Here is a 17,751-nt window from a genome sequence, read left to right as displayed (position 1 = left end):
AGGCTTTCTGCGTTTCCGGTTAACTTTCGGAATACCTCGGGTATGTTCTCATTTTACCTCACAAAGTACTTTTGTCGTCTGCTCACATCAAAAAAATAATATTGACAGATTGAAGAAGAACAGGGTAGAGTGGATATGATAATAACAAAAGTTCAAAAGCATTTCTATCTGAACATATTTTAAAGCTGAGATTACTGAACATAATTATCATCTTTAATGACACAAACTGACATAGTCATAGAATAATGTCAATGAATTTGATTTTGATAAATGATCATAAATGAATTCACGGTATCGGGATCGTTCGCCCTGATTACATGTTCGCCCTATGTTCGTTCGCACTGAGTTTGTTCGCCCTGGTAGTCCATTCGCCCTGGGTTCGTTCGCCCTATATTCATTGATGATATGTATGTTATATATAATATTAAAATTTTGGTATATCTATTAAAAGTTAAATACAGAATAGATCTATTTGCCAAATTTATATTAATTTAATAAATCTCTTGGCTGCATTGTTACACTTTATTTTATAATTACTTTTAATTAAGTACTGTTTTTGATTGCTGATTAGTTGTTTTTATGTCAAGTACTTTAAGCAATCAAAGAAGGGCTTCAAAGTTATTATGAAACTGCCTATTCTAGAGGTGGCGTGAATCAGATGTGGATACTTAAAAATTCCAAAGATCTTTTAGAGTACATACAATCTAACTCTCTTTCATCTTGTAACAGTATTAAAACATTTGACTTCTCTACTCTTTACACAAGTATTCCACATTCCAAACTTAAAGACAAATTAAAAGAGTTGGTATTACTTTGCTTCATAAAAAAGAATGGCCAACGTAGATACAAGTATCTTGTCTTAAGGAGGGATAAATCCTACTTTGTAAAGAATTACTCTGATTCAAACAAAAAATTCTCTGAAACCGATATTATCAAGATGCTTGATTTCTTGATTGACAACATATTTGTTACGTAATACGTTCGGAGGACGTGTTTTTCAACAGACTGTCGGCATCCCAATGGGAACAAACTGTGCCCCTCTACTTGCTGACTTATTTCTTTATTATTATGAGGCTGACTTCATGCAGGAACTTCTTAGGAAGAAAGATAAGAAGTTAGCAATATCCTTTAACTCTACTTTCCGCTATATAGATGACGTTCTTTCACTAAACAATTCAAAATTTGGTGACTATGTGGAACGCATCTATCCCATCGAATTGGAGATAAAGGATACTACAGATACAGTTAAGTCACCTTCATATCTTGACTTACATCTAGAAATTGACAATGAGGGTTGGTTGAAGACAAAACTTTACGTCAAAAGAGATGATTTCAGCTTTCCAATTGTGAACTTTCCATTTCTAAGTAGCAACATTCCAGCAGCACCTGCATACGGGGTATATATCTCTCAATTGATACGATATTCCCGTGCTTGCATTTCCTATCATGATTTTCTTGATAGAGGGTTACTGCTCTCAAGGAAGCAATTAAATCAAGAGTTCCAAATGGTGAAGTTGAAATCATCCCTTCGTAAATTTTACGGACGCCATCACGAGTTGGTTGACCGTTATGGAATAACCGTTTCACAAATGATATCGGATATGTTCCTTACGTCGTAACTACAATCCCCTTCCCTTTCATGAATTTGACCTACCGAATTAGACTATTTACCGGATTTGTAATCACATAAGCAACACGACGGGTGCCGCATGTGGAGCAGGATCTGCTTACCCTTCCGGAGCACCTGAGATCACCCCTAGTTTTTGGTGGGGTTCGTGTTGTTTATTCTTTAGTTTTCTATGTTATGTCATGTGTACTATTGTTTTTCTGTTTGTCTTTTTCATTTTTAGCCATGGCGTTGTCAGTTTGTTTTAGATTTATGAGTTTGACTGTCCCTTTGGTATCTTTCGTCCCTCTTTCATGGTTTTTGAATTCACAGAAACTTATCCTCGTAGCAGCAAGACTAGTCCAAATAATTATGACATCTTGAAAGGCAACGTAAGGCGTCAAAGAAAAAACATATAATAGCCTTTCAAGACGTCATAATTATTTGGACTACAGCATGACAACATAATAACTTAGTCTTCAGTTGTTTAACATTTAAAAATACTGAAATTGTAGACTGACTTCAACACATTCAATTATATACACACAACGCAACACTTTACTATACTAAAAAATAAAATCAGGGCAAACAGACTTGAGGAGAACAGGTATTAGGGCGAACCAGAATCAGGGCGGACGGACCCGGATTCTGAAATCACAGGAGTTTGAAATTCTATCAACAACCAGGTTGGGGACAACCCACCAAATGGGGAACTGTTCCCCAAATGAGTAACAATCCCTCATTTGAGTAATCATTTCATAGTGCTAAAAACTATATTTTCTAAAAATTGGTCTTTTTTATGTAAAATGCCAAATGGCACAAATTTATAGAAAATGGATCAACTTCTCCCAAAGAACTATATATTTATTATTGGTTTTTAAAAAGTTGGAAGCCTTGAAATAGTCAAATTTTCTGAATTTTCATAGACTTGTATCTTCTCGGTAAATCAAGATAAGGATAATCATCTTTTGGAAAAGTTGCTGCATTTTTTTCTCATCACTTGGCGTCCGTCGTCGTCCTCGTTTTCTGTCGTCGTTAACAATTTTTCAAACATATTCTCCTCTGCAACTACTGAATGGATTTGAATGAAACTTAGCATGATTGTTCCTTAGATTATCCTGCACAAAGTGTGTGCTTCAATATTTGATCCGTCAAAAAACATGGCCGCTGTTACTTAAAATAGAACATAGGGGTCAAATGCAGTTTTCGGCTTATATCTCAAAAACGAAAGCATTTAGAGCAAATCTGACATGGGGTAAAAATTTTCATTAGGTCATCAGCCCTGAAATTTTCAGATGAATTAAACAAACCATTGTTGGGTTGCTGCCACTTAAGGAGGCTCATGGGTACAAAAAAAATCAGCAAATATTTAAACATTTATTTTTCATAACAAATTTTATTCATTACATTATTAGTTGTAACTTTATGATATGGTTAAAAATTCAACCCAAAAAATCAAGGCATTTTAGCACAAAATGATTTTTTAAATTTTGATATCATTGAAAAAGCTCCAAATTATCTCCCTTTGGTGAAAAAATGACATTTTTTGGCATTAAAATTGAAATATCTTTTAAACTCATTGGTGACCTATATTTTTTATTATTTTTTTCAAATAAGCTGCACTTAAACTACACAATTGTAAAATTTAAGCAATTTTCTTATATAAGGTTCTTTTTTATTTCAATTTTACCTTTTTTTCTCCTATTAGTTCAACAGAAAAAAGTACCTAAACAAAAATGCATGCTTTTTTCGATGGCAGATTGTGAGCTTAAATGAACAGTGACCCCATATTTTTATTTTATTTTTCTATTAGGTATAGGATAAAGTTTATTTAGAGAAAAATATAGCGAAATTCTATATTAGAAAAAAAATTTGATTTATACCCAGGAGCCCCCTTAATTGGTAATTTTAAGGAAATTTTGCAGTTTTTGGTCATTATCTTGAATATTATTATAGATAAAGATAAACTGTTAACATCAAAAATGATCAGCAAAGTAAGATCTACAAATAAGTTAATATGACCAAAATTGTCAATTGACCCCTTAAAGGGTAATTGTCCTTTAATGACAATTTTTCACAATTTGTTCATCATATTTGCTAACTTTAAAAAATCTTCTCCTCTGAAACTACTGAATGGATTTGAATGAAACTTAGCATGATTGTTCCTTATATTATCCTGCACTAGGTGTGTGCTTCGATTTTTGATCCGTCAGAAAACATGGCCGCTGTTACTTAAAATAGAACATAGGGATCAAATGCAGTTTTTGGCTTATATCTCAAAAACGAAAGTATTTAGAGCAAATCTGAGATGGGGTAAAAATGTTCATTGGGTCAAAATCTATCAGCCCTGAAATTTTCAGATGAATCAAACAACCCATTGTTGGGTTGCTGCCACTTAATTGGTAATTTTAAGGAAATTTTGCAGTTTTTGGTCATTATCTTGAATATTATTATAGATAAAGATAAACTGTAAACAGCAAAAATGATCAGCAAAGTAAGATCTACAAATAAGTTAATATGACCAAAATTGTCAATCGACCCCTTAAGGGGTTATTGTCCTTTAATGACAATTTTTCACAATTTGTTCATCATATTTGCTAACTTTAAAAAATCTTCTCCTCTAAAACTCCTCAACCAAACTTCAACTGAATGATCAGTAGGGTGTATAAAATAAAGTTTGTGCTTTATTTTTTATTTTGTCAAAAAACATGGCCGTCATGGCTAAAAATAGAACACAGGGTAAAATGCAGTTTTTGGCTTATATCTCAAATACTCCAGCATTTAGAGCAAATAAGACAAGAAGTTAAAGTATTTATTAGGTCAAGGTCTACCTGTCCTGAAATTTTCAGCCGAATTGGGTAACTGGTTTTTCAGGTATAATGCCCCTGAATTGATGATTTTAAAGAAATTTTGCAGTTTTTGGTTATTATCTTGAACATTATTATAGATACAGATAAACTGTAAATAGCAAAAATGTGAAGCAAAGTAAGATCTACAAATAAGTCAATTGACCCCATAAGGAGTTATTGCCCTTTAAAGACTTTTTTCACAATTTGTTCATCATGTTGACTTACTTTAAAAAATCTTCTCCTTTGAAACTGCTGTATCAATTTCAGCCAAACTTAGGCTAAATGAGTTTCAGAGTATCTAGTATAAATTTTATATTTCATTTCCTTGCATGTCAGAAACATAGCTCCTATGGCTAAAATAGAACATAGGAGAAAATGATTTTTTTTTTGCTTTTGAAGAAAATAGGACGATTCAAAGAACATTTAAATAAATTGAAAAGCCAAAATAATCATTGATGAGAGATTTAACCAAAAAAATTAACTAAGGTGAGCGATTCCGGCTCTTGAGAGCCTCTTGTTCATGAATATTTGCCATTTTAAGAAAAAAGACTCGGTTAAGAAAATTTGTTTTCTAGCACTACAAAATGATTACTCAAATGAGGGATTGTGACTCATTTGGGGAACAGTTCCCCCATTTGGTGGGTTGTCCCCAGCCTGATAACGGTGTAAACATATACCAAACTGAACTATCACAGTAGAGCTTCTCTTGCTAAAATCTCTCTTTAAGAGAAGGTCTACTGTGATAGTCGAGTTTGGTATATTTTACACCCTTATTGCTAGGATTTCAAACTTCTGTGATGAAATTGAAAGTCTCAACAATAGCCAATACATAAATTAAAACTAACAATTATAAAGAAATTATCACAAATGCCTGAAATAGAAAAAAAACAATGGCTTTGTTAACACCTTTGTTGTTGCGACATATCAGAAACAGGACCGCTGAGAGGTTTGATTTTTATCAGACTTGGGTTAAATGCATTGTTTGTTTCAGAATGAAAAAAATATAAGACTTCTTTTTCAAGCTTTGCATGTGCTTATAATCTAGTTCATGAGTAAACTGTTTATAGTGCTTGCGTTTATACATGTATATATGAACTTTTTGCCTTTGCAATAAAGCTGTCTTTTTTATTGTATATTGTGTATGTGTATATGTCCTATATGTCTTAATATTGTACCTGTTAATTGTTATTGTTATTAATGTTGGCAAAAAGCTCTACAGAGCTTATTTTTATAGTATTTTATGTAATCCGACTTAAAATAAAACTTTCTATTCTATTCTGTTCTATTCTAAGCTCACCGTTCCAAAGTAATGGTGTCAATGAGCTTTTGTCATCACTTGAAGACAATCTTGACATCTATCGTCCCCTGTCCTCCTTCAGTGTAAACTAATTCAAACATCTTTCCTTTGAAACTACTTAACCAATTGCAACCAAACGTAGGCCGAATAATTCTAAGGGTATCAGCAATCTTAGAATAAAGTTTGAGATTTTATATTTTCTTTTTTTTGTCAAAAAACATGACCTCAATGGCTTAAAAATAGAATGTAGGGATCAAATGCAGTTTTTTATTTTATTTCCTTGTACATGATGATACATGATCATTAAATCTTGTCTAGGATGGGGAAACAATTTTGCATTAAAATACACAACTGCCAAGCCGTATGTTTTTGTCTTATGTTTTGTGGTGAAGTACTTCTGCTCCAAGAAAACTCAATACCTTCAATTGAAAAAAGAAAAATGTGTGTCTGAGTTCAATAAAAACACATTTACTAAAAGTCAATATAACTTTGCTTACAATAAAATTAACAAGCTTTTTTTATGATTCCAGATGTGAAAATGTCTCGAATGTACTTCAATCAAGTGTCGTCACGAGAGCTTTTTAATGGTGGAAGGTTTGTAATGACAATATGTGTGATTTCAGTCTTGTATGACTATATCTGATAAAAATATTGGTAAATGATGAATAATTGAACAATTATCAAAATTCAGAAATTAAGAATTGACTCTTCCTGTTCATTTTTAACTTACACTGATCAAAATGACTTGCATTGATCCTCGTGGTAAAAAAATGTAATTTAAAGTTTGAAATGAAAAGTAATTTTGTCTTTCATGGATTATATGCAGTTGCATAATCTATTTTGTATGACTAAATATGAAGCTTTAATTTGAGGATGATAGATTTAATACCAAACAACATAATAAAAAACCTTAAATATAGTTAATGAGGATATATTTTGAGGGTGTTTTACATTTAAACATCCTGAAATTGGTTTCACTTGTGTTTACCGGTAGATGTCTTTTGGCAGCAGTTGACATTTTTAAATGCTAGACAAGAAAACACTTCTATACTCTAGACAGTTACATTGTGATTCACTTACATTTGCCCTATATCGAACTTTTGGCAAAGACAGTAAAGTAAACCAAAATACAGTAAATAGCTCATTTACCAATAAAATTAATAATAATTGATTTTGAACTAATAAAATCAATGTGCATTCAATTAACTAAAAATGATTAATTCCTGTTATTTTCATTACATTTTCAGAGATAAAAGGAACAGTCAAATAAGTGATAATGGTTCACAACATTTATATCAAAACTCACAGATAGAATTTTCAGAGAATTCCCAAGATGCAACCTATTCCCAGCCTCTGTCAGGAGAAAGTGGATCACAGGTAAAATAATGTAAAAGGAGGATGTGTTGTATTACTACAAGACACAAAACAATCACCCACTTAAAGAAACCAAAAGCACAGTGTTGTTCTTCATCTTAAAACCTCAATTAGCCTTCAACCATGTGCAAACCCATACTTTTTACTAACCAATTGAGGGCACTGTTATGACAAAATGTGTTATAATTCGTAAAGAAAACCCAAGGATCTTGTCTACTACAAAAAACAAAACAAACAAAAACCAAATGATGTTTTAGACAACAACTAATGACAACCACTGTATGACAGGCTCCTGACCTTAGAAATCACGTTAACAATTTGGCAGTTCAATTTTTTTTAAACACATCAGTAAACATACTTCCCTCTCCTGACTTAGGACAGTGAAGCAACAAACAAAAAAAACTGCACCTGAAAATCCCAGAAAGGGCCAGACCTATTAGACTGGCATAACGGCCTAGCCAAGATTAGATGTGCATTTCATATTGGGTCTATGTTATAGGCTTCTAAAGACAAGAAGATAAACTTTACATAAGTAATACATCTTTGAACTGAAGAACAGAATGTAGGGTTTCACAATGAATATCAAATATCATGTATAGGTGTTACTGTTTTGAATAAAAACACTAAAATACACACTGAAAATGGGTAAAATTTCACGTTATGTTGTTTCATTTAAAATTTCGCTGTTTTTATCAATTGATAGTTAATAAGTGAACTTAATTTGAACTACATTATTGATTCACTGTTATAAACAATTTATTCATCTTTCTTTTACTGGTTGTTGCAACGAAAAATCTTCAGTGGTTACAAAGTTATGATAAAAAGTTGAATACTATGCGTTCGTTATAAAATTTTGTACTTTTGTTTTTAGCTTGCTCAGTGTAGTGATAAAACAGAAAAATGAATCAAATCTATGCTATTATGTGTTGTGTTTTCCCTTCTAGTACATACATTATCAAAAACTACCTCATTTATCAAAATTGCAGTACCCTAGCTGGAGATATATGACATCAAAGTTGGATATACAAATAAAGTGAAAAAATGTCTTGTCCGTAGACATGCATTCCCTAGTAAACTGGAAGCATAATTACATTAATTTTGCATTGCTAAGTTCCTGCTTTTTTGTAGATATGAAAACACTACTTACATTTTTTTCTTCCATCTATTAATCAAAGAAAAATTTCAAAAATATGTCAGAATGTCTTGTCCGTAGACACATGTCTTGTCCGTAGACATGTCTTTTTATCAATATTGCTTGGCTTTATGGGTCTAAATAAGACCTATGTGTTGTTTAAACTTGGAAATATCTTATTTTTAATAAATAAATGGTAATTTAAGTGTTCTCAATTTTTGTAAAATTACTTTACAGGCAAGGATTTTAAAAAGTGGCAGATTATCAGTCATAAAAAGCATACCTTATTTTACTTCAATATTGTTTATTCCAGTTGCTGCATACCTTAAAAGATTAACTAAATCAATTGAAGAAACAGTATTTCTCTCTCTCTTACTTTATCTTTTGATTTTTTGTATTAACAGCATATGAGGAAGTGTCTACGGACAAGACACTTGTACATAACAAGTATTAAATTCAATTATTTGTCTGCTAATTGGAACTTAAACCTTATTTATAGGTGATGAAAGTTATCTATTCAAATTAAAACTCAGTATTTTCAACATAAATATAGTCACAATTAATTCAAACAAATTTTTTTTTAACTGAAATTGTCTTGTCCGTAGATATTACCACAATATATTTGTATCCAATTTCCTTGAGTTCAGCCTAATTTGATAGGTAAAATGTATGTTATTTTTTCAAGAGAACCCATTCAACTATGTCAAAATTGAGTTTTAATAATAGTTTGATTGTTTTAAACAGTCAGATAAATGGATTTCAGTTAAAAATATGTGTCTTCATTTTGGCTTAATCAATAAATTATTGAGATATGTAAAGAATTATGGGTACATTTTTATATTTTCCAAAATTTAAAAAACACAGCTTAAAATTTAATTGGTAACTTTAAATTCTAACTTTAACAATCATCGTTGAAAGCATTTTATTGAATATCAATAAAATGTCTTGTCCGTAGACATTATCAAAATGTATTTGTTTTCATTTTCTTCGAAGTTAAGCATCATTTGATAGATAAACCTGATAAAATGTATGTTTTTTTTTTAAGAGAACACTTTCAGCTATATCAAAATTAGGTTTAAATAATACGTTTCATTAAATATGAATACAATGTCTTGTCCGTAGACAAAACATATAAATTGAATTGCTAAGTTTGATTGTTTATTGTAAGAATATGCATCAAGTTATTTTAATGTTCTATACACCAAAAGAGAGGTTTTTTTTGGAAGTTTTGTTATTTATAGATAAGTTTAGATACAGTTTTATCAGATAAGATTAATAATCAAAGAAAGCTACTGCTGTTTGAAATAACTGTGAGTTAAACATGTTCTTGTCAATTTTTTTTCAATTAAAATAGTTGATATTCAATAATTCTAAACATATTTTGTTGTCTTAGTCATTGACCAAAAATCTGACACTGGTGACTATGTCTTGAAGGCAACCATTAAAGAAAATTATACAGTTTTTAAACACCATTTATTTAATAAAAATATTAAATATTTCTTCTAACAATTGCATGTAATTATATAAATGCTTCCAGTGTTAGCCTAACGATGGCATTTTTTCATAATTTAAACCATTTTTGAACCAAAATATCAAAAGAGTTTTTCCCTGAGATGATACTCATTTTTGACTTCATGTGAAACACAAAATGCACATCTGATTGTGGCTAGGCTGATAAAGGGAAGAAAAACACAACATACCAATCTTGGAGTCCTAACTGTTACTGAAGGCTAGTTCAAAGCCAATTACAAATTATAAATAAATCAAAATTTCCCAGACTAAAATATCAACCAGTTAACATCAATACATCCACTGAGTGTGTAATAAAATTTTACTGAATTGAGCATACCAGTTTTTGCTCTTACTCCTTAATTCTGAAAACCTTATGGTAGAGAAGAAGCAAACTTAATATCAGTTTTCAAATGTTTGGTTTGATCTAGCCAGGAATCATACCAACATCCCCTACACTTTAAGTGATCACTCTAATACTAAGACCACCAAGCAAAAATGCCTTCAATGGTGCTTGTTCTAAATATAGAATGGTCATGTTCAATTCACCATCATTAAATAATTTTTAACCTGAGTGTTTATTTATGCATAATGTTACAATAGTTTCCATGTTTGTTATTTTATTTCAAGTCACAAGGAACACAAGGAAGAAGAGTATTTGACAGATTTATGACAAAAAGAACAAATTCGGAGACATCTTTCAGATCTACCCCTGCAAAGCCATCTACTGGATACAATCCTGCAGTGTCATTACCAGTGAAGCAACAGATAAGATCAAATTTCCAACAACAAGTACTGATCAATAAAACAAAGGCTAAAGAAAGAGATGATAGGTTAACCAATTTTGAAATATATGAGTTTTTATTAGAACGTTTATTTTTGTAGAGATGTAGCTGTAATATTTAGAAAGGAGGAGGTGCACTAAGGGCCCAGTTTGACTTATAGAATTGAAGTATTATAAAATCAACTGATTAAGTTCTTAGTATAATTGATAAGTATATGCAAGGTTTAAACTGTGAGATCTAATTTAATCAATTATAAATATTCACAATGATTTGAAAATGGAAAAAAAGCAATGCATTTAATTCTCATTGTGAATGTAATCCGAATTCATTTAGGGAATTATTTTAAAAAGATGTCTTTCCTTTTAAAAAAATATGCTGGTAGTTAAAACAAACAAAGTATTTCTTGATGTTTTTCTTAAAAGAAGAATGTATTGAACAAAATAAAAAATGATGATCTCAAAGATTAATTTCAATTTTTGTGGTTAAGATGTGATTGTTATTCTTCATAGTCTGCCTAAAATTACACCAGAGATACATTTGTTTTGCCTGGGCCCTCTTGTGCATTCTTTATTTATAGTATGTTATTTGATATCAACTGCAGCCAAGATATGCCAAGCTATATGTATTACTTATTCTGGGCAACTTACTAAAATTGATGATATTCCAGAGAGATGTATGAATCAGTAGTTAACACTGTCAAAGAATGTTCAGATGAAATGAGAGGAAGCATTAAAATGTTTCAACAAAACATGGAACAGATGTCTGATGTATCTCATGAGAAGTTCAGTGCTATGACTAACTCAGGTGAGCTTTCATGTCCACTCAATGGCCATTTCAAACAGCAAATAAGAGATAACCTTATTTCCAGCTCCACCAAGAAGGAAGATATGACACATCTTTTTCTGTCAAATACACATTCTTTTTATGCATAACAGTGAAAATTGATCACAAAAAGTTCTATAGTCGTGACTTGCTCCAATCCTGGTTATTTTGTTAAAGGGGAGATAATTCAATTTAATTGCTTCAATCTTGCAATCTTTGCTTCTATAGTTTTGCATCAATAGCACAACTCATCCTAAATGATCAAACTGATACTGACGAAACTTAACACCTGCAGAACACTGAGGATGTGGGTGAAAATATAATCCTGGTCCTACATGTTAAAGGGGAGATAATCAGATTTAGTTATTCAATATTGTGATTTGTTGTAACAGTTTCTGTAAAAGCAGAGTCAATCAAGCTTACATCATGATTTGAATTATGTATTTAGAAATAAGAACACAATGCTAAAATATCGTGAAAGTCATATGCTAACTTTTTATAGGAAGAGCCACAAAATAAAATGTTTTCAACAATCTTATCATACTCACTACTTTGAATGGTACATGTTAAGAGTTTGAAGTGATTCCAATATCTAAATATTCAGCAGTTAAACACAAAAGACTTTCATATTTCAAAATAACCCTTTTCAATATACTTTTTTTTTTCTATTTTAGTGTTTGATGTTTTGAATGACAACTTCAAGAAAATGATTGAAACAATGCAAGACAGAGATCAAGAGATTAACAAGATGCAAGATTTGGAAAGAGAAATCTTTGTGGTAATTATGATATATATATATATGTAGATAAGAATCAATAATTAATGTCACAAGTGCTTCATGTTGTCCTTTAATAGTGGATAAACTATTACATGTGAAACTGAATATGGCATTGATTTCCATATCATTTTCAACTGAAAATCTAGAGTAGGCAAATATTTTTGAAAGTCCTAAATAATAATAATTCTGTTCTATTTTGATTCAGAGAGACGCTAAGATAGAAGAACTTAATAACATGATGGAAAAACAGCAGTCAGAGAAAGAGAACCAGCTTGTTGACAGTTTGAGAAGTGTAATGACTTCGCTTCACCAAGAAACTATTGGTGACATCAAGAAGATTGGTGATACAGTAATGGTCAACACTAACAACCAATGCCAGCTTAAAGATAGTCACAAACAGCAAAAGGATCTGATGGAAAAACACTACCATGAATATAAAAATATTCAGAGTGTAAGACATGAGGATATCAAAAGAGGGTACTTACTTATTTTAAATAGCTGATTTAAATTGATTACTAAAATATTTGTGTAGGAAATATAAAAAGTTATGAATTTAAATGGAACTGAACTGTATAAACACATTGGTTGAACATAAGAAAGAACTTTAAATGTGTAAATAGGATATATGCCCTATGGAAAGTAGGTTATCTCCTGTTTTTGGCTATGTGGAAACATAAAAAAAGAAGTGATAAAAAATGAAACTACATAGATAGGGAGACACTTAACCTTTTTTTTAAATTTTTCTAGTCATAGTTTCTTCTGGGGGTTTAAGGGGTATTGCTGGTAATTAAGTGTTCTAGTATATCATATTCATTTGCGGTAAATCATGCATCATGCAATCATATATCTTGTGGATAGTTGTCTCATAGGCAATCATACCATTTCTCCTTATTGTAATATTTGTGTCGAAAATTAAATAGAGATTTATTATTTTTTTACTTCAGAGTAATGAATGAACTACAACAATTAAGACAGGATTTAGAAAGTCACACAAGGCAGCTTGAAGATTTTTATTGTAAGGAATTATCTACAACTCACTATAAAGGTATGAAGGAAATGCAGTACCACATCAGCACTGGATTAGAAAAACATACTCATCAAATTAGAGATGATTCAAGAGAAATGTGTAACTATCAAATCAATGAGATTAAAGGATTATGTAAATACCAACAGGAAGCTCACAAAACTCTTATGAAAACTCAAACGCAGGAACAAGCTATGATAAGGAAGCATGAAAATGAACAATTAGCAAAACAGATTGAGATGATAACGCTGAAGACCATGAGTGAGATCAGCAACAAACAAACTTCAGATAGACATACACAAAATATTATCCCAAAAACAGTTACAAAAGGTGTTCAAGAGCAATTGGATAAAATGTTTGAAAGATACAATGACGATTTTTTTAAAATGAGGACCCAAATGGAAATAGTGGCAGCCAAGAAGAATTCTTACTTTGCAGAATCAGCAATTGAGCCAGTCTCTTTGGAAAATTCAGTACAAAGAAGTCAGGATATATGTTCCAAGGTTTCTAATATTGAACCAAACAGAAAAAGTAATATATTATCCGATAGTAATAGAATTTTTCAGTACAATGATAGTAACAAGAAAAACTTTACTTTTGTGTCACCAAGTTACAGGGGGGACATGTGGAACAGCACCAAATCTATGTTCTCTAAAACTAACCCTTCACCTGTGGCAGCAGTAATTCCCCAGCCACAAATTAATGAAAACTTGTCAAAGAAAAAACAACCAGTCAGGGAGAATAACAAGAAGAGTCGGAGAAAGAGAAAGGCACATGGAGAGCCATCAAGAAAATCTCAAAGATTAAACAGAACTTGCAGTGATGCAGACTATGATACCAGTGATGCTTCTCAAACTTATAGACTTTCTCAAGATCTACAAGCAGTTAGAAATGATTCTGAGAGAGAGAAAAATCAGCGGTCATATTCAAGTTCATTGCCATTGGATGAATCTCAAATTGGAGACAAAGAGTGCATTGGAAAGCAGCATGGAAAACATGATGATGTCAGAAATACAAACAGCTCTGTATTCAAACAACCATACTCCTCTCACAAATTGCATAAAGATACAGACCATGGCTTTAGTAGTTTTATACCAAACAGAAATGAAAATAAAGAAGCAAAAGTTACACCATTCTCTACAAACTCCATGAGCAGAGAAAAACAGTTAACACAGTTTGACAAAATACTTCCTGTAAGACCAAACACATATTCCACCACCAACCTCAGAAGATCCACTCCAAGTGTTGTTAATTCTTTGCAACCTATAAGGAGATTTTCGCAGCAAAGGGATAGCAATAAATTTAACGGAAATATTAAACCCAACCACACTTCTGGATTACAACAGAAAAATGGGAGTGTCTATGACTTCAATGATTCCCCTGCAGGCAGTACAAGAACTGTAAATGAGATAAAGCAGAGGTAAAGTAATTTTTTCTATTAGGTCTGTCAAAAAAATAATGGTAAGGGCCATATATTTTTATCCTTCTGTCATAACATAACGAACAGTTATACAGACTTTTTATTAAATACTAATCAAACTAAGCATTTTTTTAAGTTTGTGAATCTACCGTGATGAGTTACAGATCAAGTTCATGTTTAGTTCTGCTCTTCTGATTGGTGTTGAAATATATTGTTATACAGACTTTCAGATTCTCCAATTTCCCCTAAAATGACTTCAATTGATTTTAATAATACTAATACATTTTTTTCAGGGACAGATATACCATAAACAGACAAGAGTCAGCTGTGAGTGTTTACATTTTGTTTGTCTGCAAATTGAAAAAAAACACTTTTCAGTTTTAACAGTTGGCATTTTAATTCTTGCTTTATGTTGACTGAAATTGTTTTTTGATAAAAAACAAAAAAGAGTTTTGAATTGTGGCATTTAATTTCATGCCAATTTTTTTTTGGGGGGGAGGGGTTACCCATTAAATAAATAGTGATCAATCCATTATCAGTACGTATTTCATTCATACATAAATCATTTGTCTTTTATTTCAGACTGAAAGTAGCAGAGAATCATCACCATCTTTGTCAATAACAAAAATAATGATTCAGAGAAAAGTGAAAAATCGAAAAAGACAACAAACTAGCACTCCTCTTCAAAAAGATGGATTTCAAACTTGTAAGCTACTATATTAAGCCTTGGCATCTAAGTCTGATCTTTTTATCAGTTAGGTAGCATTTTTGGTTTTGATCTAAAAGGACTGATGTCGAAGTGTTCTAATATCTTATGATAAAATGTTGTGATTTCGTTGGCAGGACTTGTTGATGATGTGTTAATTTTCCTAATTTCCTGGTCCTTGTTCTTTTTGCCTTATTTAACCTTTTCCTCCATGGATCCTTTTTTTTTTAAATACTTGATTTGCAAAAGATTTTTTCAATTAAAAAAAATAAGCAGGTTTAACCCTTTCACCGATTGCTGCCCTGACAGAAGTTACTCTGAGACGATGGCTTCCCTGGCTTCTATTACTCAAGTGGGAGATCTTCATAATAAATGTCAATAAAAAATTGTTTATAGTTATTTGTGTATTTATTTCACTCACTAACACCATGTTCATAGTTTTGTTCATGTTTTGACAATTTTTTCTTCCTAAAATATTCAAATTTTCAATAAACCGTGACTCGTCGGCGAAAGGGTTAAATTATTAATGCATTGTTATTCATGTATAATAAAGTTCTGATCATTTTAAGGAAATTATTTGTCATTAGTTCTCACATATTTTAGCTTTCGTAGTTGATGGTTTGAGTGAGATATTAAGTTTTAAATATACATGTTTACCATAACTTCAGTTCTATTTTAATGTAATAACTTGTGTTTTGAATATAGGACAAATTAGCTTTCAGTTGTCAAGATTTCTTATATTTAGTTTCTTAATCTTTATAACACTTTACTTCACAGTATCTCAAAGAAAAGAAGAAATGTCAGATGATTTCTTGAGTACACCAAATATGGAGGACACTCAGAATACTTCTGATAATTGGGAAAGACAATCTGTGGTATGTTTACATGTCCTAAATTCATTTGAGATCTATTTTCTTTGTAATGTCTCGAATCGTTGCTTATATAGTATTTTACAAGAATGTGTTTAAAGGACACATTGTCCCACTCATACTATCACATTTTGCTTGTTTATTGAACCAAGAAATCTAGGTCCAAACCCTTATTCAACATACATGTTTAAATGTTCACATCATTATGAACATGTGAACAAAGTTTCAATTTAATGTGATATAAAGTTGATGGTAAATTACCTTAAACCAAAACTTCAACCTGATTAGTGAAATCAGGGTCACAAGTCTTTAATTTGACATATATAAAAGTCCATATAATAAACATGTGTACTAAGTTTTGAGTTGATAACAACTATATAGTTACTTGTCTACAACTATATGGTAAATTGCCATACACCAAAAATTTCACCTGACAAACCTAGTTAAAAATACTGAATGACTTTTGGTATTGTTTATTTATTAGTCAAACTTGGTGCTGATGGTTGTGCTAAGAATGCCACAACACATTTCCGTATTGTATTAAAGTATGAAATAATAACCTTTAATGTTTTGTAGATGTCTGGTTACAGTAGAAGAGGTGAGAAAAGGAGACTTTACAATTTTGACATTGGACAAGAATTAATCGCAATCAAAAAAGCTTTTCATGTTTAGAATGACCATTAACTTTAGAAAACTCAGTTTTGATTGATTAAATAAGACATTTTCATATGGACAGGGAAGATTGATATTGAGGCTCTATTTACAGAGAAAAACTTATGAGCAACTCAGGATATTGATCACATGACAAGTTTAAGAAAACTTGTGACACTTTAAATTTATATTTACTTTTTATACAAAGTAATTTGTTTTATCATGTTAGTCAGGGATAAGATTTTGCATAATAAATACACACTGTCATCATCACTGTAAGGGATAGTAAAAGAATCAATAACTTATAAACAGAATGTATATAAGTAGTTTTGCTTTATTAGGCTAGCTGTCATTGCATTATGTATGATAAATGTTCATGGTTTCACTTATGTGTTGTTGGGTGTTTTTTTTTTTATAATGAGATAGCTTATGATTTGATCAAATATTACATTAAGTGGAGATGTTCCTAAATTTTGAGTAATGAAATAATTTTTTTTTTTAATAGCCATACAACATTGATATTTAGCCTCATTTTGCAAAAAAGGGGAAACAACTGTTTTTTCATTTATGACATTTTAAAGTATTTAATAACTTTTTTATCAGTTATCTTTCCTTTTTTCTTTTTTTTTTGTCTTGCAAAGTGACAAAAAAATAGTTGCTGTATTATTTTGATAAATAACAAAAGCTAATAAATCTGTAAGCTCACTATGCACTCATCTTAAAGGTCTTCAGATAGCCAAATAGATTAGCTTATAATGGTATACATTGTAAAATATGTAAATTTAAAAAAAGTATTGTTAGATAAATATTGTTACAGATCTCTAGTTGACAGTCTGTGATATTTTAATATATATTGTTCTGTGATATTTTGTTACTTATTGTTACTGTTTGATTAAAATTGTTACGTGTTTTTTTGTTTCTTAAATTTT

At 31.0% G+C, this 17,751-nt stretch overlaps 1 protein-coding gene across 1 annotated transcript; it reads left to right on the top strand.

Annotated features, from left to right (window-relative positions):
• The first annotated feature begins 40 nt into the window (after window positions 1-40).
• LOC134716715 (uncharacterized) lies at window positions 41-17,131 on the top strand. The gene is made up of 12 exons (XM_063579722.1): window positions 41-124; window positions 6,283-6,346; window positions 7,000-7,129; window positions 10,398-10,600; window positions 11,220-11,356; window positions 12,049-12,152; window positions 12,358-12,629; window positions 13,097-14,596; window positions 14,890-14,923; window positions 15,179-15,302; window positions 16,080-16,177; window positions 16,748-17,131. Exons 2-12 carry the CDS (start codon window positions 6,291-6,293, stop codon window positions 16,841-16,843), a joined length of 2,754 nt encoding a protein of 917 aa, XP_063435792.1. The 5' UTR covers window positions 41-124; window positions 6,283-6,290; the 3' UTR covers window positions 16,844-17,131.
• The last annotated feature ends 620 nt before the right edge of the window (window positions 17,132-17,751 follow it).

Source organism: Mytilus trossulus, chromosome 1 (genome assembly GCF_036588685.1).
Source record: "Mytilus trossulus isolate FHL-02 chromosome 1, PNRI_Mtr1.1.1.hap1, whole genome shotgun sequence".
Lineage (NCBI taxonomy): Eukaryota > Metazoa > Mollusca > Bivalvia > Mytilida > Mytilidae > Mytilus > Mytilus trossulus.
Note: the sequence above shows the minus strand (reverse complement) of the source record. Positions and strands in the feature narration are given on the sequence as shown.

Coding starts and splice junctions, on each gene's coding strand:
- LOC134716715 (XM_063579722.1), top strand. CDS start 6,291: ATGTCTCGAATGTACTTCAATCAAGTGTCGTCACGAGAGCTTTTTAAT. Junction 10,601..11,219: donor GCTAAAGAAAGAGATGATAG/GTTAACCAATTT, acceptor ATGATATTCCAG/AGAGATGTATGAATCAGTAG. Junction 14,924..15,178: donor TAAACAGACAAGAGTCAGCT/GTGAGTGTTTAC, acceptor CTTTTATTTCAG/ACTGAAAGTAGCAGAGAATC.